This window comes from Anas acuta, chromosome 13 (genome assembly GCF_963932015.1).
Source record: "Anas acuta chromosome 13, bAnaAcu1.1, whole genome shotgun sequence".
NCBI lineage: Eukaryota > Metazoa > Chordata > Aves > Anseriformes > Anatidae > Anas > Anas acuta.
Genome location: NC_088991.1, coordinates 20983047 through 21006656, shown reverse-complemented (window position 1 = coordinate 21006656; position 23610 = coordinate 20983047). Strand labels below are relative to the sequence as shown.

The following is a 23610-nucleotide window of genomic DNA, read 5'->3' as shown; positions in this document are numbered from 1 at the left end:
CTGCTGGCTGCAGTGGGAACCTGGTGGATGTTGAGTGATGCTGAGAAAACAAGAACCCATTTCTGCTTGTGAATCTGCTCTGATTGGTACCCCCCACCCATCACTATTTCCTCTGATGTTTCTAGGTAAGCAGAAATACCTGTGTGCCAGCCGGAATGACTGCACCATTGACAAATTCAGAAGGAAAAACTGCCCGTCCTGCCGCCTGCGAAAATGCTACGAAGCAGGGATGACTCTCGGAGGTACTGTATGGATAACAGCTTCTGGTTTCTCACCACGTGTGCGGGGCATCCAGGCTAATCGTGCAGATCACTGATGTACTTGGCACATTAACAGTCAGTAAATGTGTGAAGAAATGAGGCTGATGGAGCGTAATGAGATTCTGGAAACATATGCAAGCTTCTAATACCAAAATTGTGAATTTCATTGAACTTGTCTTTCCATTTCAGGAAGCATCCTTTTCCTTGTTTTAAAACCTTGTTAATCTGAAAAAATGCATTGACAGCTGTGTAAACTGGATTCTCAGTTGTATCGAAGCCTCTTTGAACAGCTCACTCCCATTTTAAGATGATTTTTCAAAGGCAGAATTAGACAAAGGCACATTTTTTTTCTTTATAAAAATACAGCCCCAGCATTCTTCTCTACATAGGTTTCTTTGTCACCAGTAAAAATCATTATTATAGTTTGTTCCAAAACATGTACCTTTACCAAAACCTGACACAAAGCCTACATCCAAAATCTGAGGCTTTCTGCTCGAAACCTAGAAGCTGCAATCTAGGTTGAGCCAAACTATTCTTGCGTTCATACAAGCAGGGCTATTTTGCTGCCTGAAATGTGCTGGACCTGCCTTTCTTCCTTTCTACCTCAAAAGCAGACAGAATTTTAGCATACCATAATTTATGAGTACCACCGGATGGCTCATCTTTGAGTTCATTTGATGTGAGTGAGAAAGAACATCCCCTGAAAAATGGGGCTGGTGGAGCTGACCTACCACCAAAAGGCCTCTGACAGCAGAGCTTGGGGGAGTCACCGCAGGGCTTGGGTTGGGAGGGACCTTGAAGATCATCCAGTTCCACCCGCCTGCCATGGGCACGGCTTGTGCCATGGGATTAGGAACATGTGAGAGCCCCTGGCAGCATCATTCACGGCGTGGAGAGCTGGGGAGCACCTGGCTGGATAAGTCAGCTTTTTGGGTTAAATGCTTCCACGGCTGCTGGGGTGTGCAGTACCGCGCGGAGCTGCTAGGCTGCTCTAATATAAGCTTGAAGAACGTGCTGCTGAACAGGTTGTGGTTTATTGCTCAGCTAGGAGCACTGATTCCAGTTTTATTTCTTCCCCAGGAGGGCTCTTACAGCTCCAGGTACTGACAAGTACTTACAGCCAGCAGAGCAGGAACCTGCCTGCTCTTACAGCAGCGGGCAATAAATCGGATCGAACGATGGCAGCACAGCTCCTGGCAGGAGGGGCAGGTGCAGACGTGCAGCACTCTCATTCCCTCCTGCTCACAGGCACTAAAAGCGAATGCCAACATCTGGTGGGGTGGCTTTTCGCTGCTGCTGCTTCCCCTGCGCCCTTGCAGGCTGCTGCAGCGGCACAGCTGGATTTTGGAGCAGAGAAATCCCCCTTGAAGTCAGAGGGGATGTACATCAGTGCAGCCTTCCTCTGTGGGGCACACTGACAAGACGAATGCTAGGACTGAGAGCCCCCCCCCCCCTCGTTGTTTTTTTTTTTCTTTTTTTTTTTTTTTTCCTTAAGCTTTTCGGGTCGCTTTGACCTGTTCTGCCTGGTCTGTTTTACATTTGTTTTGAATGTTGGTTTAAAGGCGATTGTTAAAAACATGCATGCTATGAGTTTGTCCACAGTTATTTCTCCCACAGTAGAAAGCCACAGCATTTGAAAACACTTCCAAGCTCCAAATGGTTGGTTTTAACCGCCTGTTAATTACCAGTCACTCATAGGGTATAATGGAGCTGACCGTTACCAGCATCCCTGCGGCTCTGCCTGGTTTAATGGTAGGAGGAGGTTACGCTCAGTGCCTTATTTAGGACTGTCTGCTTAGGCACAGAATGGCAATATTTTGAAGCACTTCATTATTGATTGAGATCACTCTGACCTGAAAACTGAAATCCATTAAACAGAATCTTCTCTCCCGATCAACGCTGTAAAGCCAAAGAGAGGGAAAAAGTTAAAAGTAAAAAAAAAATAAAAAAGTGATTATGCCAGTTTCATTTGCTCATTTCGACTGGTGCACTGCTCTCCGTCTCCCCCATCACCTCTCTGTGCTGCAGTCCCAGACACCTGCGTGGTTTCACGGCTTTGTTGCAGCCCAAGCACCCAGTGCCCGTGCTGCTGCACACTCAGGCATCTGCACACCCCTATCCTGTTCCACCCCAGCTCACCCAGCCAGGACCACGTGCACAGAGCTGCAGAGCTCTGTTTTTAAGGCACCTCCTGTTCGTTTGCTGCCAGTGCATTTCAGCCTTGGCGTGCAAGGTCCCGCGGGCTGTTTCTGTTCTGAGAAGGGAGCACGTCTGCCCTCGGCCGTGCTCACAGCAAGGCTCAGCAAGGCTGTTGGGCAGCACAGCCAACACCTCTGCCTTTGGCCTCAGGACTGCACTTGGCGTTGTTCCTGTCTTGGGCAAAAACTCCCACACACGTAAAATTCAGTTCACTGATTGCAGGGCTAGAAGACTGTTGCAATTAACACCTCTCGATACCCTGTAAAACACGAGTCACGCCTGTATTTAGTTCTAATTCAGGTCAAGTTACTGCACTTAAAGTGCAGTTCATATCTTTTAAAAACACTAAATACAGATGTATTCATTCCCTGCAATGGAGATGCTGACACATTTCTTCCAAGCTGTCACAGTGGTTAATTACGTTTGCTGCTGTGATAGATGTTCCTTATTTTTCATCTTGTCTGTCCTTGATTTCCAGGAGCTGTATCTTTATTGCAAGTATGCTTGCATGAATAAAGAAACTACTTTTATTGAATTTCTGCTCCCTGCATTGAGTATTTGTTGGCTGTGATTTAATAACCCTTTAGTCTTCTTCATAGCCACCTAGATAAATTTTTTTTACTTCCTCACTCCTGAGAGTATTATCTAGTTTTTGTTATTCCTATGACTTCTGCAGTTTAGCAACACCTCCCCTGTATGGTGAACATCTGATCACAGTTTCCCAGTTTCAGCAGCATCAGTGCTTAAAAGCAGTAGCAAGATGCCCTTCGTGTCAACATTTTCCTCCTTTACAGATGGGGGATCCCGTTATTCTGTAGCCACTGAACCACGCAGCCAGCTCAGACTTTTTCCCCCAAAGAAGGAAATACTGGTAACTTGACAGGATCTGGTTTTGGCAAGATATTTATATTGATTGATGCCATTTTGCCCAAAGCTGACATCAGGCTGAAATGCTCAGCCCCGAATTGATGAGATTTCTTTGTCATGTCTTATGAAAAAGTGTTTCCTTTCAGTTCCTCAGAACTTCCCAGAGTCCCTTGTGAAGGATCAGTACTGGCAACTCAGAGATCCTTGGCCAATTCTTTGAAACTCCTGGATGAAAGTCGGCCAAGTTATGTTGCTTAAAATGTGTTTACCTTCTATAATTGCTGCATAATGGACTCCCTGGTCATTTTTGCAATTATGAATATTTTATCGTGATATAATTACATCATCTAGGCTTTTTTTTTTTTTTTTCCAAATATATAAAATTCATTCAAAGTGAAAAATTAAGCAGAATTTCACACGCAATGCATGTGTGACTTACTGTGCGAATAACCTGCATGATGAGGCTTCCTGACTGTTACATGCCCTGGTAAGAGCAAAGCAGGTAAACTTTGTGCTTTCAGTCCTGTGCTGGGGCTTAACCCACCTTAGTGTAGAGACTTCTGCCTAGCTTGGCTCATCCTCGAATAAAAGTGTAACAGATGTCTTTAATGAGGAAATTAATTCTAAGTATCTGTTTCTGCCCAGCGTTATCCAGGGAGTCTAGCTAATGAGCACTGTAGATTTCTAAAATTAAGAGAGGTGAATGCCATATTAAATGTTTGTAATGCTTTCAGAATATTTCAGAAACATACTGAAAGAGACAGCTTTTCCCTCTATTCCTCTATTTCCTGTATTTTCCATTTTTATTTCTAGTAGCGACTGTGTAGTAGCTACCAGCAAAACAGGCAAAACAAAATTAAGACAAAAGTGTGTGTATATATATATAAAAGCTGTGTGTGTTAGGAGGTTCAGATACCTGCCTGGATCCCAAGATTTTTAGATTAAAAGTAAGTGAGGATTCTGGTAAGGCCATTTCAGGAGCTGAATTTCAGGGTACAACGAGTACAGCAGTTAAACAACCTAGAGAAATCCTACCATAAGCCATAGATTTTCGAATCTATATAAAGTTACTCTTTACCCCTGAAGCTTCTCCCCTTGTAGCACTCCATCTAGAAGTATTTCAGCGATCTGTGGAAAAATTGCTCCTGAAATACACAAACATAAGTTTCCTCTGATAAGAATAGTTATTATCCAACTTCAGTGCTATCTGATGGAAAGTGGTTTTGTTTACGACTGCAGTCTCAGAGCCAGCATGGTTATTTGTTCTTTTCTTATTTCACTCAATATCTTTAGATTTTAGAGAATTAATTCAATTCAGTTCAACACAAAAAAAAAGAAAAAAGAAAAAGAAAAAGATTGTAACATTTAAACCAGGATATATGTGTTTACAGGTTTGCAGTTTTGGCTTTATTTATGTTCAGGTCCTTATTGGCACGATTATTCATCTTTGGAAGATACGGTCAGCTTGTTTTTATTTATTTATTTATTTATTTTTCCAAGCCAGGTAGCTTATATTTCCCACCAGCACTCCCGTCATTAAAAGTCCAGTGCCAAGTACATCTATAAGATGTGGTTTTGCCTCACATGGAGTTTGTCCTGATGCCTCTATCCTTTGCTAACAGGAGGTGGTTTAGGAACAGGGGGCCAGCTTATTGTGCTGGTGCATTTCCATGTTGCTTGTCCAAAACAAAAGCCAAATGCAGCCCTCAGGACAGCCGTGCCATACCTTTCCCAGGCGATCTGCTGTCAGAGCAGAGTTCAAAAGGAGAGCATCAGGAGTCAGTTCTTTGCACTATCAGAGATGCTTAGAGAAGTGAGAGGAGAGGCTCTGATTTTCTGTCTGGCCTGCGATCCATGCAAGTACATGCAGAACTACATCACACTGCATTGTAGCCTTGTTTTCCTGTTGCTCTCTTTTATTTTTATTACTGCTTTCTTCTCCTTTTTTTTTTTTTTTTTTTTTTTTTCAGAGCAGCCTGTCTTAATTACAGTAGATCATCCAAAGTGCATTACCTAAAGATCAGGATTTTGAATTGATTTACAAAGCTGCTCTTTAACTTGACATTTTTATGTTTCACTGCTTATTTTTCTAATTACGGCTGAAAGGAAATCTGAGATAAGTATCATGTAATGTAGGAGCCAAAACCCCAAGGACAATTGGTTTGATGTTATATTCTCTGCTTGAATTAAGCGATCAGCTTTTTTTGCTCTAATTAATTAGAGTTTTTTGTAGTCAGTGAGGTATGAAAGCAGTTCCTTCCTGCAGCAGCCTGCCAACCTGTGTTGTGCTGAACACAGTCATGTAGATACCAAATTAGATAACCACTAACTCTCCAAGAATTTTGAAGTCATGCATCTGAAGCTCCTGGTATACCTTGCAGGGAGATTGGCTTTTATAATTAAGAGTCAGCTGCACGTCAAGAGAGAGACTTCGTTATGGTGACAAGGGCACATGTCCATGTTGGGCAGTCCCGGCCCCGCAGGCTCACTGTACTGAAGTTCCTTTTGATGCTGGCCAGCGGACCAAGGCTGCCCTCACTTGAGACTTCTCCTCCGCCGAGGGCTAGCTGGGAAAACTCCAGGGAAGCAGCTGTGGAGACACGGGCTTGCCTTTAGGTTGCTTTTTCCCTAATGTGTTGGTGGAGCAGTAGTCCAGCTGGGAGTGCTTGGCTCAGGGCAGTACGTGCTGCAGGAATCCCCTGCAGGGAGAACTCGCTGCCCAGAAGAGGCCTTCCCACTCCTGCAGTGAGTCTGTAAAAGTGGTTTTGTAGGGTGAAAGCCATCGCTATGTGGGGAGTGCCCTGGCCCTTGGGGCTGGGGTGTACATGTCCCAGCTGCCTGAACTTGGCCATGGGGTGGAACGATCCAACTTAGAGTACTTAAGTACATTGGCTTTTTTCCCCAGAATGTGACCACATACTGAGTTTATTTGCTTGGTTTCCTTCCCTTTTTAACTGCATGTGAGTAGTTGTTGGAACCAATTTGCCTCTTCTCTTTTCCCCAGTTCTTCCTCTCCATTTCTAACTGGGACTTAATGTGAGACCAGTGATGGTTGAGGATGTAAATGATGCTTGTTTTTTTCCATATAATGTTAACGAACAAATGTATTTCCTTGAGCATTGTATACTCCCTTCTGTCCTTTAATGATGCCTGTGATGCTAGGGCACTCGCTAGGCTGCATGCACCACCTGTGTCACTGCTGCTGGTCACCATTCTCAATTTTGTTGTAAGCCAAGAAGCCTCAAGGCTTTTTTGTTCAAGTGTTGTACTAAAACGTGTCATTTCCACAGCCCGCAAGCTCAAGAAGCTGGGTAACCTGAAGACACCAGATGATGCCGAGGCAGCCAGTTCCTCCAGCCCCACGGAGGAGCAGGCTCCCAAGATGGTGATGACGCACATTGATGGGTTTGAGTGCCAGCCCATCTTCCTCAACGTCCTGGAAGCCATCGAGCCAGCTGTGGTGTGTGCTGGCCATGACAACAGCCAGCCTGACTCCTTCTCCAACCTGCTGACCAGCCTGAACGAGCTGGGGGAGAGGCAGCTGGTCTACGTTGTAAAGTGGGCAAAGGCCTTGCCAGGTGAGGATGAAAATGAACAAACCCCAGTCCTGTCCTGTCACGTTCCCCAAAGCCCCCCCATTTGCATTCCCTGAAGGCGGGTTTCAAAGCAGGTGGTCTGCAGCCTGCATCTCACAATCACAAAATTTCCTGGGGGAGCACTTTCATGAGGTGTCTGTCTGTAACTTCTCTGTAAATCAGATTGAAACAACACGAGGTCTGTCTCCTTTTGGGGGCTGGTTTCTTCCCACTGTGTGTGAGGGACCCTGGTAGAAATTCAAGGTTTTTTTTCTTTCCGTTCTCCTGCAGCGGTTTTGTTCCACTTCCAGAGCTGTTACAGCCAAGCCTGGAGAACGCTTCTCTAAACAAGAGATTAGCACCGTCCCGTAGCTTCCATGAGCTAGAGGAAAGCGTACCTTCTCCAGGTGATCCAGAAGCACGCTGCTTCATGAAGTGGCAGTGGAATTGGGGAAACTGCTGAAAGTAGCTGAGGGTCAGGTCTGAGTTCCTGCAGAGCTTGGTCTCAGTATGCAGGCAGCTCAGCAGAAGTTTACATTTAACTGGGTATCTCCTCTGAGGAAACTGTCTGGTTCCTCTTGGGACCCTGGAGGTCAGGACCTCACTTGGGCACCTGTGGAGACCGTTGGGGAATCTAGGATCAGGTTTATTCCAAAAGAAAGCTCCCATTTTAGAGCTCCTGTTATAAACTGGTCTTACCAGCCCAACCAATCTGTTTTAAGACGTGGAAACCCAAAGGGAATCTCCCTTTGTTTGAGAAGCCTTTAGCACAATTCTCAGTCTTATGAGAGCAAAGCCAACACGAGTAAGGCAATAAAACACAAGAGCTCTCAACATGGATCAGCCATCCTTCACATGCTGGTGGGTTTCCAGCCCATCTCTTGGTTCCTGGGCAACACTTTTGGCCTTTAATTCTGGTTATTTTGGTGCAGGTGTAGCCACAGCCTGGTACCATTTTTGTCCTCACAGTCTCACTAGACTGGCTTATTCCTCTGGAAACCACACTTGCCTTTCCAAGGTCTCTTGCCTCTGGAACACAGCAACCCTGCATGTTTTCTAGAGGCTCATCTTCCCTCCACACCGAGAGCTCTGCACTGAGACAGGGTCACCTGCCGTGTCCTCTGAGAACAGCCCCGCTGCCTTTATTCTGATGTTCCTCACCAGAATCGGGGTCTTCAGCACAGGCGGCTCCCAGCTCGCCAGCCTGTCCTCCCAAGACCTCTTGGCAGGCGTCAGTGACTCAAAGGCCTCTGAATTTTGTGGAAGGAAAGAAAAAGGCTACAGAGGGCCCCAGCAGCTGCCTGCAGCCGCACAAACTGCCCGGCTGAATCACCTGGGAAAGTTCACTCATCGCATGTGAGTGCTCACCTGCTCTCTGGGAAGCCAAAGGGTGGCCACAGCCACCTCCGTGGGCACCAGCATTGCTTACGGAGCCCGGTCTGTCAGAGCTCGAAATGGGAGTGCTGTGGTTTGGGTTGCTCTCTTGTCCACCGCACCCCCCAGCTGTGTCTGCCATCCATAAAAGCTGTTGACAAGTGTGAAGAGATGCCTCCTGCGTGCCAGCGTGGATGGAGCCTGCAGAGCTTGCTGCTGATGGGAACACGGCGTCACCATCAGCTGCGCTGTGCCCGGAGCAAGAGGCAACGCCGGTTTGTTTTCCCCAGCTTTCTCCCTGTAGTTGTGTGACATATGCCAACATGGAGTTTAACAGTAACAACGACGAATTTACCACTTAGTCATTCTCTTGATATTTTCAAGGGAAGGAGTAAACAACTGCAGCATTGTTGCTGTTCTGTGCTTCGGGCTGTGGTTACGCAGCCCCTTTGCTCAAGCCGTGACCCAGCTGTTGCTGTGGCGAGGTTGCACACCCGCTGCTGGTGGCTGCACACCCGCTGCTGGTGGCTGCACACCCGCTGCTGGTGGCTGCACACCCGCTGCTGGCAGCGCTGCCTTCTGCCACGTGCTGCTGCTCAGGGCAGCCCCGATGCCTGTCAGACCTGCAGTGTCCTGCTGGATAGCCACGGGCAGTTTGCTGGCTGGAATTGCTTTACGTTACGCTTTGACTAACAGTGCAGAAGTGTTTCCAGCTCTTGGGGCTGCCGGTCGGCGAGGCAGCTGGATGCAGGGCAGTTGGAGGGGACAGCGATGTGCTGGAAACAATGCAGGGGGAGAAGTAATGGAAACAGAGCCCAGGCAATTTAAAACAGCGGGGTGTTGCTGTGTTTACCAAAACAAAAAGATGTGCACTTGGCCTGCTGGGAGGCCAGAGGCTTCTAATGAGTGCTGTTGGCGGAGAGGTGCCACGGGTGGCCGCAGAGCTTTCTGGAGCTGTGCTGCCCGGTGTGGCTGGTGCAGCAGGAGCAGAGCCCGAGGCCGAGGGCAGCTCCTCCCTGCAGGCAGCCCTGGTGCTCCGTGGGCACTCCTGGCTCTGCCTCTGTGCCTGTGGGCAGCCCTGGGCACATGGCATCTGCCCACCGGAGCCCCCAAACACAGCCCAGCTGGCACCAGCGTGGCCCTAACTAAGCCTGAGCAGCTCTGCTTGGCAGGTGAGGGACTTCTCCCTGTAAAGGTGCAGAGGTTTTGCTTTACAGTGACTGCTGCTGGCGGGAGGAATGAGAATTTGCACCAGTTAGCAGAGGCAGCGTCAGCCTGATACTGCAGTCAACAGATTGATCCTGGCTAATAGATGTGTATTAACCTCGCATCTTCATTGAACCTCACCTGTGCACCGAGGGTGATTAATATGCAGCAAGGCATTGCTGCACATAATTCACAAAGTTTCAATAATTTCCTTGAGTGTCAGCGACAAGACTGCATTGAGCAGGAACATTTCTGAATCATGCTTGCAATGTCAGTAGCCGTATCAGCCTCTGCCTAGTGGAGAAAATTTAATGCATGGCCCTTTGGACGCGATGTAATTGAATGTCTGCAGCAGAACAAGGTAGACTCAGACTGTGCTTTCCCTGGAAAGGAAAGATTAAATGACCATAGCTTGCCAAGAAAGCTACTGAAATACAGAATTCAAAAGTCTGATTAAATTCGTAAAATCTGTATTTTCTCTTATTTTCTCTTTTCCCTATATATATAAAAATTAAGTCAAGATGTTATGGTTAATTTAGGTCAGCACTCAAACACATTAGTTCAAAAATCGTTTTAACTGTTAGAAAATGAAAAATTTTCAGTTCATTCCTGAAGCTGCTAGGAAATCAGTCTATAAAAAATAATTGGTCTGCAAGTGTATGGGGAATGTCTGCTTCACAGCAGACCAGCAAAAGGGCAAGCTGCTGCTCTCTGCAAATGAGACAGATGAATGCACTTCATGTCTCTAGCACCTCGATGCACATGTTATCAGGTGAAATATGCCACCTGACAGGCAGTATCATTGTAGATACTCCTGTCTATTGCATCTTTTACAAATTTCTGAGTAATTGCTGTTTAAGTTAGGGCTTTTGGGGTATTTCAGGCCCATTGCTTGCTTGCCTTTCTGTTTCAGATCTCCTGCCTTATGTTACATGTAACTCACCCTGTAATTATAAAGATGCAATTAATTGTGTCTTCTTCCATTCTCTGGACAATAAATTTCCAGGATAATAAATACGTATTCATTTTTATTGAAATGTTACTTTATGGTAACATATGAGGTGTTCAGCTGCTTATCTCTTAGTGAGATATCATTATGACACAGCACTATATCAACAGAGAAGATAAAGACTTTATTTCTAAACTTTGCTGCTTTAAGATTGTTCACAAGAAAAAGGTTACGCTTTCATCTCACTCAAGACATCAGTAAATTTAATTTTCTTTTTGCTATGATTGCTCTCCACAGAAGTTACCATCAGTCAGGTGTCCTTTACTATGGCAGTACTGGAAACTTAGCCATATATTATGGCAGTAGATTTGTATTTATTTTCTTTTGCAGTGATTTTGACCACACGTCATCTAAGACGCCTGAAAGCAGTAGGCTTCCAAGAGGTGATAGGTATCTGGCTTCTGAAAACAAGTTTTATTTCAAGGTGTTCTAGACTGGAAACTGAAAGTGGTGATTCCTTTTAGAAAAGTCTACCGTGCTGCTTGTACAACCTGTTTTCTTGTACACGTGGAAGCAAATTCTAAGTCCTATAACAACAAAACTGTTGTGTTCAAATACCTTTCTTTAGAAACTGATAGAGTTTGTGCAAATATTTTTTTTAGTGAACATTATAATTACAAGGTAGTGAATAAGTGCACCAAAATCCTTCTCATCGCAAAAGGAGTAGATGCAACAAATACTTTCAACAAATATGTTGAAAAGCCAGTACTCAATGTTTAGGAGAAACCCAAGCTGAGTCTATAAATAAGAACTGAAACCTGCAGAGCCTTTTTTGATCGTTGGTTTGCACCTGTACTGTACAACTTGCTAAATGCACGCCGAGCTTACAACATCGCGCGTGGGTTAAGCTGAGTGACGAGTTCTGCCATGGATATTGGTGTTGCAACTGCTTCGTCCTGCTGATGCTGCACCCAGCAGAAATGGGGGTCCCGTGGGCTCAGGCCCCTGAAGCATCACAGAGCCCGGCTCCTGCGAACACAAGTCCCTGGTGATGGCCGTGGGCTGCCCTGCTCCCAGCGGATGGCTCCTGGAGCAGGGGGGTCGGGAAGGTTCGGCACGCGGCAGCCCCCTTCTCGTGGGAAGCGTGTTGCCATGGTCTTGTCTGTTCAAAAGGACCAAGAGCATGAGCTGCCCATCACAGCAAGCCCGCATTGGCCGGAGGAGCTCAGCATCTGCTCCTCATGTTCGCCACACTGCATCGGAAACACCTGCCAGCAAAGCTCCTTCCTTTGTCTATTAATTCCTCTGAGAGACGAGATGCTTTTCCTTCAAAGAGCAAGTTAAGAAGGGAGAAAAAAAAGTACTGATTTTGGAAGAAGCTGAGTGCAGAGCAGACCAACGAGATGTTTACTCTCATCACCGGAGTGACAGTGCAGGAGTGTTCCCTGCACCATCACTCGTCTTACTCACCGCAGAGTTACAGCTCTGGGGACCAGCAGGATGGCTCCTTTCCAAGTAACTCAAGTTTTCCAGTCTTCTCAGAAAGTCTAGGCAGGAAAAAATATCAGAAGCAAGTATGGAGTAGGGGAAAACAGTTGTTTTCTTACATTTAGTAGGCAGTGAATTCATCTCTGAACAGATTTACTAGATAAGTAAGAAGTTGTTTTGTTATTTTTGGTTGTTGGGTTGTTGTTTGTTTTTAATGGCATGCAGTGCCGTAAGTAAAAATGAAATTCCAACCAGGACATGTCCTAGAGATGACCATGACTAATTCTGCAAAGTCTTTGAGTTGTCCATGTGCCTCATCTGTGCTTGTGTTCTGCAAACAGGCTCCGCTCTGGCTGCCTTTAAGCTGTCATTGTCGGCAGGCAGCGACAAGAATGGAAATCACCTGCTCAGGGTCCGTAGGACACTCCTTGCCCACTTGCTGGTAGCTTTTCGTGGTGACATGGAAGCTGAAGGGAAAATGTACAAACCTAAGTGATTTCTGTCAGCAATGAAAGACGACTTGTGCTCATTTGCAGTTGACAGCTTCCCAAGCAAGAGACAGATGCTTGCCTCAGTGGATTGTAATTATACACTGTGGGTTATAATTACACACTGACGGTGTTAGAATTGTTTTAATATTTGATTGGAATAACATGTGATTTTCTCAAAATGAGAAAATGTTGATTTCCTTGAGTGCCAGAATTTCACCCAAAGGATGTAATTGGTTAATGAAGGCTTGCTTCTGCCTCTGTGCCTGGAGACTTTGGTACGGTTGGCTGTATTGCTGTCTGGGGCTCCAGCTCGTGATCAGACGATCTATTTCAGGTAGCAGAACAAAGCAAATTGTCGTCGGATGTTTGTTTCATTTACTTTTGATGTTCTGTCTCACATGAAAATTGCAAATGGTTTGGAGCAGGAACTTTGGGATTTCCACTGTGGCTGCAGAGTGTGTGGCACAATGAGATGCCAGTTGGCTCTGGATTTCTAATTAGCACCTAGAAATGAACATGATTGCAGCACTAAGCTGTTTCCGTTGGTAGGGGGACGTGCTTAGGGCTCTTATTTGAGCATAGGTTCTGTGGGACTTTAGGAAGTCACAATCCCACCCTCCTGTGTTGTTTTTGTCTAGCCTGTTGGAGAATGAGATTTGCTCATCTCACTGGGACTTACAAAGCCTTCAATTACAATTTCTGGAGTTCTTTGAGACTTCTGGGGAAAAGGTGTCATTTATTACAACTTGCTATGGGCTTCCTTTAAAATGCTTTACTGTTTGTGTCTTTAACGTGGTCTTTATCTCCTCCTTGTGTGTGGCGGATCCCCTTTCTCCCCTTTCAGGTGTAGTTTAGTGGTTTGGATGTTCCTGATTTCCCACCGGTGTCTGAGTGCCTCGATGCACCTCACTGGTATCACCCTGCTTCATTTGTGTGTCCTGGGACGAGCTGGGATCAGCCTGTGGACCACCGTGTCATTACAGGGTCGCTGCGGGAGAGTTGGAGTCTGCATGAAAACAGTCCTGGTAACTGCAGGAACACAATACTAATTTGTAACATCCCTCTGACTTTTTTTTTTTTTTTTAATAGGATTTCGTAATCTGCATGTGGATGACCAGATGTCAATAATCCAGTATTCTTGGATGGGTCTTATGGTTTTTGCTATGGGTTGGAGATCTTTCACTAATGTCAACTCCAGGATGCTTTATTTTGCTCCAGATTTGGTCTTCAATGAGTAAGTGCAAAATAACAACAGTCTAAAGTTCTGCTTTGTCTGAGTCAGACTAGGTGAGAAACGAGAACAAGGCAAGGAAGTTGCTTTACTGTTTGCTTATGAAATGTACAGCTGAGTAATCAGGCTTTGAGAGCTGACCAAAAAAGCATAGGAGGGGCCTGCTTTTTTCCTGTAATTGCTCTGCAGTAATCTGCAGGAATAATGAGAGTTGCAGTCTCTCCTGTTCCTGCTTCCCTTTCCCTCAAGTTTGCCCTCAGCTGGACTTCCACCAGGGCAGCCACAGGTGCTGGTACGGGGTGTGAAGAGCTGGGCCACACAGACCTGAGGGATTTGAGTTCCAGTTTTCAATTTGCTCGGTCAGCCAGAGAGAGCAGAAACAGAGAGAAATGTATACTGCGAGCTCCTGATGATTTCTCTCTGATGCACCATCAGCGTGGAGTTGGGGAGGTTTTACTGAGACTAAGGCAGAGAAGCTTTAAAACAATAACTAAGCACAGCAGTAAGCAAAAGCACTCCTCCTCGCTGAGAGCTCAGGGCTCGGCTTCGTGTCCCTTTTGGATAGCCGAATATGGTGAATCGATGCAGTCATTCTTCAAGAAGGCAGAGGGTCAAACGAACCTTGCAAATCCAAGATAGTCATCCATCTCCAGGCACAGGAGGTCACATGGAGGTATTTTGAAAAACTTTCCTCTCCTGTGTTCAACATTCGTTCATTGCTGTCAACATTCCCCCTCTGCAGTGGGGATGTTCCAGGCGAGGCTGGGTTTCTGGGCCAGGCAGAGCTTGTCAACACCCACACATCACACAAGCAGTTCTTTAATCTTCCTGCCAATGCATTGTGCATCTTGTTGTGCCAGATACCGGATGCACAAATCCAGAATGTACAGCCAATGTGTCAGGATGCGGCACCTCTCTCAGGAGTTTGGCTGGCTTCAGATCACACCCCAGGAGTTTCTCTGTATGAAGGCTCTACTCTTCTTCAGTATTAGTAAGTACTCGCATCCGTCCTGCAGCAGATCACCAGCGGCTGTACGCAGCATTGCCCTGAAAGTGTCTGGTGTTTTTCCGTGTACATACGCATGTACTCGTGCTCCCCAAGGGATGGCATTGGATCTTTCCTCGCGGCGTCAAGCTGTGCCGAGGCAGCGAGCTGCCAAGCGTAAGGACGCCGTGCCCTAACCCGCTGCAGCCGGCCCATCCTGCCCCTGCACATTGCAGCATTGCTCCCGTGCAGCTCCTGCACGAGGTGGCTCCTCAGCCCGTCTGCTGCCCCTCTGGGCACTGCTCAGCACTGGCTGCTGAGCAGGAAAATGGTGCTGCACCTCGGTCCTGTGCCTCCCTTCTGGCACAAGTGCTGAGCAAGGGTCCTTGGTTAGCAGCGGTCCCGTGGCTGATCAGAGGGAGGGCAGATCTTTCCCAGTAGGCCTGTGTTAACCATTTCTTCAGCTTTCCTGTTGCTTATCGTTCTCTCTGTGCTTTCTGGGCAACTCTTACTGTTTCCTCTCCTTGTTCCATCCAGTTCCAGTGGATGGCCTGAAGAACCAGAAGCTCTTTGATGAACTTCGAATGAATTACATTAAGGAACTTGACCGGATCATCGCTTGCAAGAGGAAGAACCCTACCTCCTGCTCTCGGCGATTTTACCAGCTCACCAAGGTCCTGGACTCCGTGCATCCTGTAAGAGACAACAGTGAGATGTCTGCCTGTACACAGTCCAAGTTACTAGATTTATTTGGGACATAGGAATTTGGGATCATAGCAAAGAGGGAATCTTGCTGATGCAGGAACGTTGGGAAATGGTGGTACAGCCCTCAGAGACATGAACACTGTGCTCGCGATGTCTTACCTGTAATGGTTTCTTTAGTTTCTTTTGTAGTCATTTTTGTTCTGCTCCTCTCCCTCCGTGTTTTCACACACAGCCCTGGCTGTGTCCAGGTGCTTCTGTTGTTAAAAAGGGGACAAGTGGGCAGGAGACAGTGCAGATTCTGCCCACTGTCATGTCCCTGGAGCTGCTGAACAGGAATTGAGAGCATCAGCATGTGGGACCCAGGCGGTGTTTCAGTGAAGAAAGAGAGGAGTGAAATAATCTATGCTAAGACAAGCTTACTTATTACAGGTGCACCTTGCAAGTTTTCAAACTAGAAGCAGATTAGGTGCACGTAGGTTGTCAAAGCACTTGTGATGTGGTTTGCTTTGCAACTGTTAACACATTTGCAGGACAGTATTACAATATACGCCTAGATTAGGCGACAGAGGAAAGAGGGCACCTAAGTGCTCAGGGAGTGAAAGGTGACAGTTAGCTGTGTCTGTCACTCCCTGCAACAGTCACCCTTGTGCATGGGTCCTTGACCTTTCTTTTTTTAGCAATGAAGAGCTCTTTGTAGACAATTATTTTCCAATGATAGTCTAGCAAAACAGTCCCAAATCACAGTGCCCCTCTATGAATCTACTCTACTTTCAGAGTTAATTATAATAAAAAATCAAAAAATCACTATTTGTGACTGAGAACTTAGGTCCTCTGTCCTTGCAAGCCCTCTGCCCATGTAGTTAGATGTCTAATACTTGCTGCCTGGTAACTGCCAGAGAGCAAACCAGGTCCAGCCCAGGTATGTTGTGTCTGCTGCCGTGTGCTCAGCACCTTTCCAGAGAAATCACTGAACAGGGGCTTTTTGCTTACCAGGTTTTATTTCTTTCCTAGATTGCCAAGGATCTGCATCAGTTTACATTTGACCTTTTAATTAAGGCACATATGGTGAGCGTGGACTACCCCGAAATGATGGCCGAGATCATCTCTGTGCAGGTTCCAAAGATCCTGTCTGGAAAAGTCAAACCTATCTACTTCCACGCGGAGTGATCTTCCAGCGGGGACCTCCCACTTCTGCCACCCCCATTTCAGCCATCTCCTGCCTATTGTTTCTGCACTACTGTACTGCAGTGCCTTGGGGAATCCCCTCTAAAGACGGTGTGCTGAGAAGACAGACAGTAGCAACTATCTGCTGGGATTCCTTAGATTTCTATTTTTCCTGTGGTACCTCTGAACTGAACTACCTGCCACGGCTTCTGCCTAGGTTTGGCTGGCTTGGTCTGCTGGGACACGTGGCGCGTGGCCTGGTGTCCCTGGCACGGTGTCTGCACTCTCTCCTTTGGCTTTTCCGCAGTGACTTCTAGTGGCCCATGGCCACGGGAGATTGGGAGAAATGCCACCAGTAGGTTGTTTTTGTTTCGTGTATTATTTTTTTTTTGTTGTGTTGTTTTTCTTTTTTTCCCCCCTGTAAAACAAAACAAAGTGAGAAGCAGGTCGAACCTATACGTTTGGGCACAGGATATTTTACTGGCCTCCCTTGGGACATTCTATTTGTGTTATGGTGCTGGGAAGCAGACGAGTTAAAGTGTTGCAGTAGAGAAATGGAGTTAGAGGAAAGAGATGAATTAGAAACCTGTTGAATTTACAGACCCTGCCTCGGAGTCGGGGGGTGCCCTGCCCTCACACCACTGCAGGGGCTGCTGGTGGCTACTGCTTTCCACCTGGGATATTTTTCCTGAGGCAAACTGGATGTCCGTGTGCCCGGTGGACCCCTGGGCGCTCAGCAGTCACGTTCGGGTCGCGGACAGCTGCTGCCCCGCAGGCACAGCCCTACCCCTCCTTCACAAGTGCCTGACGCCTCTCGGACCTCAGCCTCTGCCCTCCTGCCGCCGGGCACCGCCAGTCCCGCCTGCCTCTGCCCCGCACCAGCTCTGTTCACGCCGGGTGTCCGAGGCCCAAGTGTTTCAGCTACACTACTTATTTTCCATTTGTCCAGACTCTTCTTTCTGACGCCAGCAGACCCACGTCCCAGGAGGGGAGCAGCCAGGACTGTCTCTGCAGGATCTGTGGCCTGTAATTAATCCCATCCCGTGGGAGATGGTTGCGGCAACAGGCATGGTATTTCCACGGCGCTTCAGGGAAGCGTAAAGAAAATGCTTAAGAGACCTTCTCTCTTCTTAGAGGTGTGCGTGGCTCCTGCTGCTGTGGTAGCTGGCTGCAGGCACCTCCTGTGTGCACCGCCACGCCTCCGCGTCGTGCCTGGGCCGATGCAATGCGGGACGCAGCGCGGCCTGTGCAGGTGGATAAACACACCCTAGAGAACCTGGGCATTCAGTGCAAAACCAGACAAATTCAAAGGCTAATAGGTCTGCAGTTGCCGATGGCTCCCAGTGGTCAGGAATATTTGAGGAAAGGAGGCTTGGTTTCTCAGACATAGATGTTGGCTTGACTCCATTTTATCCCTCGCATTCGCAAGAAAGTGCAGGCCCACCAGCCCTCATCCAGATTTGCATTTTTGGCAGGCTCCACTTCTCACAAAGCAGTCAAACCTTCCCTCCCCTTGGTGTTTTGGTTCTCCCTTTCCCCACGTTGGTGAGCCCACCGAAGCCGTGCTGCCAGCCCTGGCCCGTGAATCGGGGCAGGCTCTGGCCGGGCTGGCCTGCACTGCCTGCAGGCTCCTCACACGGACACAGATCAGCAGCAAACGAGGCCTTTGCCTGTGGTTTTGCTGACAGGCAGCGATTCCACCTCTGGGAGACTTGGTGCCCCCGAGCAGTGAGCTGTTGTGGTCTCCCAGCACAAACATGCAGAAAGGGCATGTTAAGTTTGGGAGTTTGGAGAGGTGGGCCTCCTTACACATCACATTATTCCCCCTGCGCAATGCCAACGAGTCGTGTTTGTCAGACGTCTTTACAGAGAAGAGAGTTAGGTTTGGGATGGTTGATGCCATGTACATCTCCTGAGGCTGCCGTGCAGCAGCCAGTGCTAATTCTGCTCCTGGACCTTTCACGAGCTGAGCATAACCATCAGCTCTGCCGGAAAACGCCTTTGTGGTGCGTCTGGGTTCTCTGCAGACTCTCACTAAGAACAAGCCTTTAATTTTACTGATATTCCTCAGTCGTGCTATATGGGGTTTTCCTTAAGGGAAGGGGTGCGGAAAAACAAAAATACTGAACGGAGGGTCTCTCTTTACAGTTATTTGTACTGAGATTTCCTCTCCTGGTGTCTATGGCTCTGATCAAGCTGTTCCTCCTGAGAGCCCTTCTTGCAGGTGGCATCAGAAGCCACAGATGACTTTCTTGAGCATCAGCCAACAGGCACAGATTCCCAATAGCTCCTTCTGTTCAGAGGGTTGTGGCTGCAAGCATCTTAAGTGTCGGTATGCTCTATTAATATTTGCAAATGAATCAATTAAAAGCCCTGCTGGTGTATTCCTCCATTCTTGAACATTTTCTGGCTATTAGCAGAGGAGTACAATGAGTAACTGGCTTGAAAATGCCCTGATCTCTGTCATCAACAGGAGGATGCTTATGGTCAGTTTAAATGGCTTCTCTGGAGAGCTTTATACGTTGCAGGAGCTCATGTCACTGAGGTTTTCAGTAGTTAATGAGTGTGAAGGTAGCCTGCTGGTTACTTTTCTGCTGGGAGGCTGCAAAGAAATTGGCTATAATAGGAATTTGCATACACTGATTTCCTGGTGGACGCACAGTGTGAATGAAAAATGATCTAGAAGGAGGATACTGCCTGTGTATATCTGCCTGCCTCTGCCAGATGCCTGCAGCCTGTGCGTATGATGCCTCTCCAGCCAGGTGTGCTTTAAGAAGGAAGCGTGTGCTCCCTTGCAGTCCCACCTGTCCGATGGTGTAGGTGGGCAGTTGGGGTGCCTTGTCCACAAACACCCCACAGCTCCTGTGCATTAGGCTGATGTTCTGTAGCTCTTTGATTTCAAAGTCAATTTCTGCAACTTTTTTTTTTTTTGTTTTTTTCCAAAAGTCAGCTTTTTATGATACTCTTGGAGGAATCACTGGAGGGTTTGGGAGCCAGGATCAGTAGCACCCAAGTGTGTATTTGCTGGGGGGAGGCTAACACTGTTTCTTTGTTTATTTCTATCAGCTGCTGCAGGAACTGGGAAAAAAAAAGAGGCTTAAGAAACACCAAAGTCCAGATCCTGACATATATCTTTGTACTTTGTGTTTTCTTTTGTGTTTTCTTGTCTACTTTTGCTTTAATAAAGCGAAGAGAATCTCACCATCATCACAATCCTGTCACGGTGTCCCTGAGGTCCCCGGGCTCAGCCGGGGAGCAGACCCCCTCCAGGGCCCGCAGCCCCTGTGGGGGCACAGCCCGCGTTGTCCCAGCACTCCGGGGGCTCTTGTGCTGGTGTAAGCTTGGTCGCTGCTCAGACCATCAGCTCCCCTCGAAGGCAGCAGGTGGGGGACAAGGAACATGCTGCTGTTGGCCTGGCAGGAGCATTATGGTATGGAAAGCTCAATGAGACAAGGGGTGCAAATGGAGCTGGGGTGGAGGGGCTGTGTGACATCTGGAGAGCTTGGCACCACCTTAACTTGCTCCCAGAGAAGCCAAGAGGAGCCCTCTGCTTGGCTTCAGAAAAAATGGAGTTAAGCCAGAGCAACGAGCATCCTGCACTGTGCACAAGCAGGTAAACACCAAGCGGATTGGCCCTGGGGAGGCAGGTGAGGGTGCTCATCACCTCTACCACAGTGTAATGGAGTCCCACGTCGTTGTGTGTGCAGAGTTATCCAGGTCACTGCCACGTCCCGCAGGGTGCCCGGGGGGGTGCCAGGGAGGCCGGGAAGAGCTGGGCTCCCTGCAGCCATCTAACCCAGGGCTCTCTGCAGCCCCCAGGTACAGGCAGCTGTCACTCCAGGTACTGATCCCTCTGCCAAGATGTTTCAATAAAAAAACAGAAGTTAAATGTATATATATATGTTTATATATAGAGAGAGAGGCATGCCCCAATTTATATTGCTAAAAATATATATTTAATGTTCTTCTGTAAGAAGGTTTCTTTCCTGATTGCACACTGAGGGTAACTAAGTATTCCTCAGGAGGTGAGTCTGTGTGCCAGTACTAATGGGAGCTTTTGATTTCAGCTTTTTTTTTGGTTACGTACTGCCCGGTTGTCAAGGGTCTGTCCTTGCATGACGTGAAAGGAGCGTGCGCTGGCATGGTCTGGTGTCAGTGTCTGCATCTGCAGCTTTCCTTTAACTGCCTGGTTAGACAGGGGTAGTGTTTGCACTTGAGGGACAACAGAGCATCCTTTATTTCTGCCCTCTCCAACTGCACAAAGTGTCCTTGCACTTTAGGGCAGAATCCTGGAATTACAAAGTGGTAGCTGCTTCCTAACGGATGTTTCAGAGTAGATTTTTTAGAGGCACAGAAATACTTTATTGTACCACAAGGACCGGCAAATTTTCTCTCTGCACCTTCGTGTGCTGGTGCCTGCTGGCCAGCCGTGCAGGAGCTGGCGATGCAGGAGGCACGGCGTGGCCACGGCCGGTGCCCCCGGCGAGTGCCCGGCACCAGGGGCAGCACAGCTGGGAGGCGGCCGCCAGCGCCTCGGGCACGAGCTGGCCATCAAGCCATGGGTTTCCAGAAGAAAAGGCTCAGACTGCAACCTACCCACACCTCTGTATTCTCGCTCACCGGGGCTGTAGTCACTGCTTTGAGGAAGCAAGGAGGGACTTTTGTTCATTCCCATTTAAAATGGCAGGGGAACCTGCCTTTGTGATTCAAAAAGCAAATATCTGCACCACACATAAAACCACAGCAAATTTATAATAAGCTGCTCTCTGTGCCAGGTATTTTGTGTTCTGTGGCAATTTAATGCTGTTTTTATTTGTTAACGTCTCTGTAATAAAAAGAGTTCTCTATATTGATATATTTTATTTTCTTTGTAATAAGCCAAAAAGCTCATTGCTGGTGCCTTTTTGCCTGGGGAGGACTCCCAACCCACAGCTATATTCATGAAAGTAACAAAGCATAATGTAATGTATTTGCAATTGCTTGTTTCACCATAGCTAAGTAAAGTCATGAAGCAAACACCACAGGATTACCAAAAGAAAAGGAACAAGCAGCCTACAGATTGGGCAGAATTTCAGGTACAATAACGCGGTTATTTCTCCAGCCTGTTTCCAAGCGAGTGATTCCAAGGTGAGGGCTGAGCTTTTGGCTTCCCACACTCGGTATCGAAAAGCCTTTGCCCTGTCTCTGTGGGACCTTTTTGCTGCATTGTCAACCTTTGTCCTCTGCACGATTTGCGATTTTGTTGAAGCATACACACATCATTTTACGAGGGTTGCAACTTTACCGTGGTTGCAACATTGCGGTCTTTTCCAGTCACTGTTCAAAAATGGCAGCATTTTGCCTAAATTAATAGCATCTGAGGCCAAATTCTGCTTCTAGAGAAAGACATCGGTTGGCTTGTTGCCACTGTTCCTTTTTTTGTTGTTGCTGTTCTTTATCGGAACTACGATCTGGCCTTAAATACACAGACCAAGGAAGATGGAGACCTGCCGTGTCACGGTGCCGTCCAGGCTGGAAGCAGGTGACAGCCCGCTGCCGGGAGGCAGCTCGGAAATCAGAGCGCTGGCCTGACCGACATCCCTGCTTGTAACGAACCAAAAAGGGGAGCCCGGCCGGCACCCAGGATCAAGACAAAGCCAGTTATACTACACTAGGGGAAATCAGACTATTTAGTTTTTGACTATTAGTCCATGCTTTGGGTCCCGTGCGAGCGCTCGGCCCGTGCTGTGCCATGGGGCAGACCTTCATGCTTGGTGTTCGGCTCTTTTGTAATCCTAAAATCTGTTGTTCTAAGTACAATAAAAAGCAGAATCTTGTTTGTTGGAAAACTGCTGTATGCGTGTATTTGGCTTTTATTTCAGTTATGTGCATGAAAAAAAAATGTTATTCAGTGTGACAAATAATAGATATTGAAGAAGCCAGGAATAATTGGGTCATTTTTAAATGGATGAGGCTGTATGTTGGGTTATTCGTAGGCTGTTTTTCACAGTCGGATTTTCGCTATTAATTACATGTCTGAACTGTTAATTCATTTACCCATCTACTGACTAATTCTTTCATATATGCCTCTTTGGGTCTTTTAAAATTGGATATCATTTGATTAATGTGTTTCTTGAAGCAAGGAGCTAATAAAGGCCAGTGTCCTCCTCCTTTCGTTGTTGTTTTCGGTATCTTTATGAGCAATTGTAAATCCATTCTGCTGTAACTTCATTATAAAATTGACCTGTGCTCTCCAAGTAATAAAATAGACTGCTTATCAGCCCACTTTTTAATTCAAAGCACAGATGTGAGTATTGCACAAGGTCAAGATTTGTTCACTGTGAGACAAACTGAGGAGCTTAGAAAAAAAATAATACCTCATCAGTTCACAAATAGCTGGAAATGTCTAGTGTATAATTGCACAGCAGTGGTACATGTACCAATACCACACGAACTGAAAGCAAAATGTACTTACCATAGAAAAAACCTTGTCCATGTGCAGTAGCACCATGTGTGGTCATCTGCTGAGAATCCAGTCCTGTCCCTTTTATCTGAGTCACAGCTGAAGGTGACCCTGTTACTTTCCTAGTTCATCCTTAATTGACACTGAAAAAACCAACACAGTTCTCAGGATGTGTTGCCTTTGCAGATACCCGACAACATCTTTGAGACCCAGTGTTCCCCACCAACTCTTACGTGGCCACCAGCGTCCCCTGGGACATTCAGGAACCACGTGCGGTGGCTGACCCCGTCCTGCCCGTGCCGCACATCTCCTGGGCTCTGGCTCCTAATGGGCTCCAGCCTCCTGGGGCTGTCACAGCATTCGTCTCCTAGGACAGTAGGGAATTACTCTGAGTGGCTGCAAAGGATTGGATCTTGTCAAAAGGCCAGATTTACGTTATCTGAACCAGTTTTGCTTGGTTTTGTTCCAGCCATTTCCACTGCACATTTATTTCCCTTGCACATCTGTCCGTCATGACTTCCATCATGACCTACAAATCACACCTGAATTGCTGTTGCCTCAAGGTAGTTCCTAACCCCGTGTGAGGAATGCAGTTTCCCTGGTGGCCGCAGAGCAGGAGAACCCTGCCTTGCTGGGACGTGTGCCCGGAGGACTCCGGAGCGGAGCAGCCCGTG

General features: G+C 47.2%; 1 protein-coding gene across 1 annotated transcript in view; it reads left to right on the top strand.

Moving 5' to 3' along the window:
* Nucleotides 1-22644, top strand: part of AR (androgen receptor) — a 60391-nt gene extending 37747 nt beyond the window's left edge. The window contains exons 3-8 of the mRNA XM_068697459.1: nucleotides 126-242; nucleotides 6617-6904; nucleotides 13499-13643; nucleotides 14501-14631; nucleotides 15163-15320; nucleotides 16342-22644. Coding sequence (XP_068553560.1) covers nucleotides 126-242; nucleotides 6617-6904; nucleotides 13499-13643; nucleotides 14501-14631; nucleotides 15163-15320; nucleotides 16342-16497 — 995 coding nt within the window. The 3' untranslated portion in view covers nucleotides 16498-22644. The remainder of the gene's footprint in view (nucleotides 1-125; nucleotides 243-6616; nucleotides 6905-13498; nucleotides 13644-14500; nucleotides 14632-15162; nucleotides 15321-16341) is intronic.
* The last annotated feature ends 966 nt before the right edge of the window (nucleotides 22645-23610 follow it).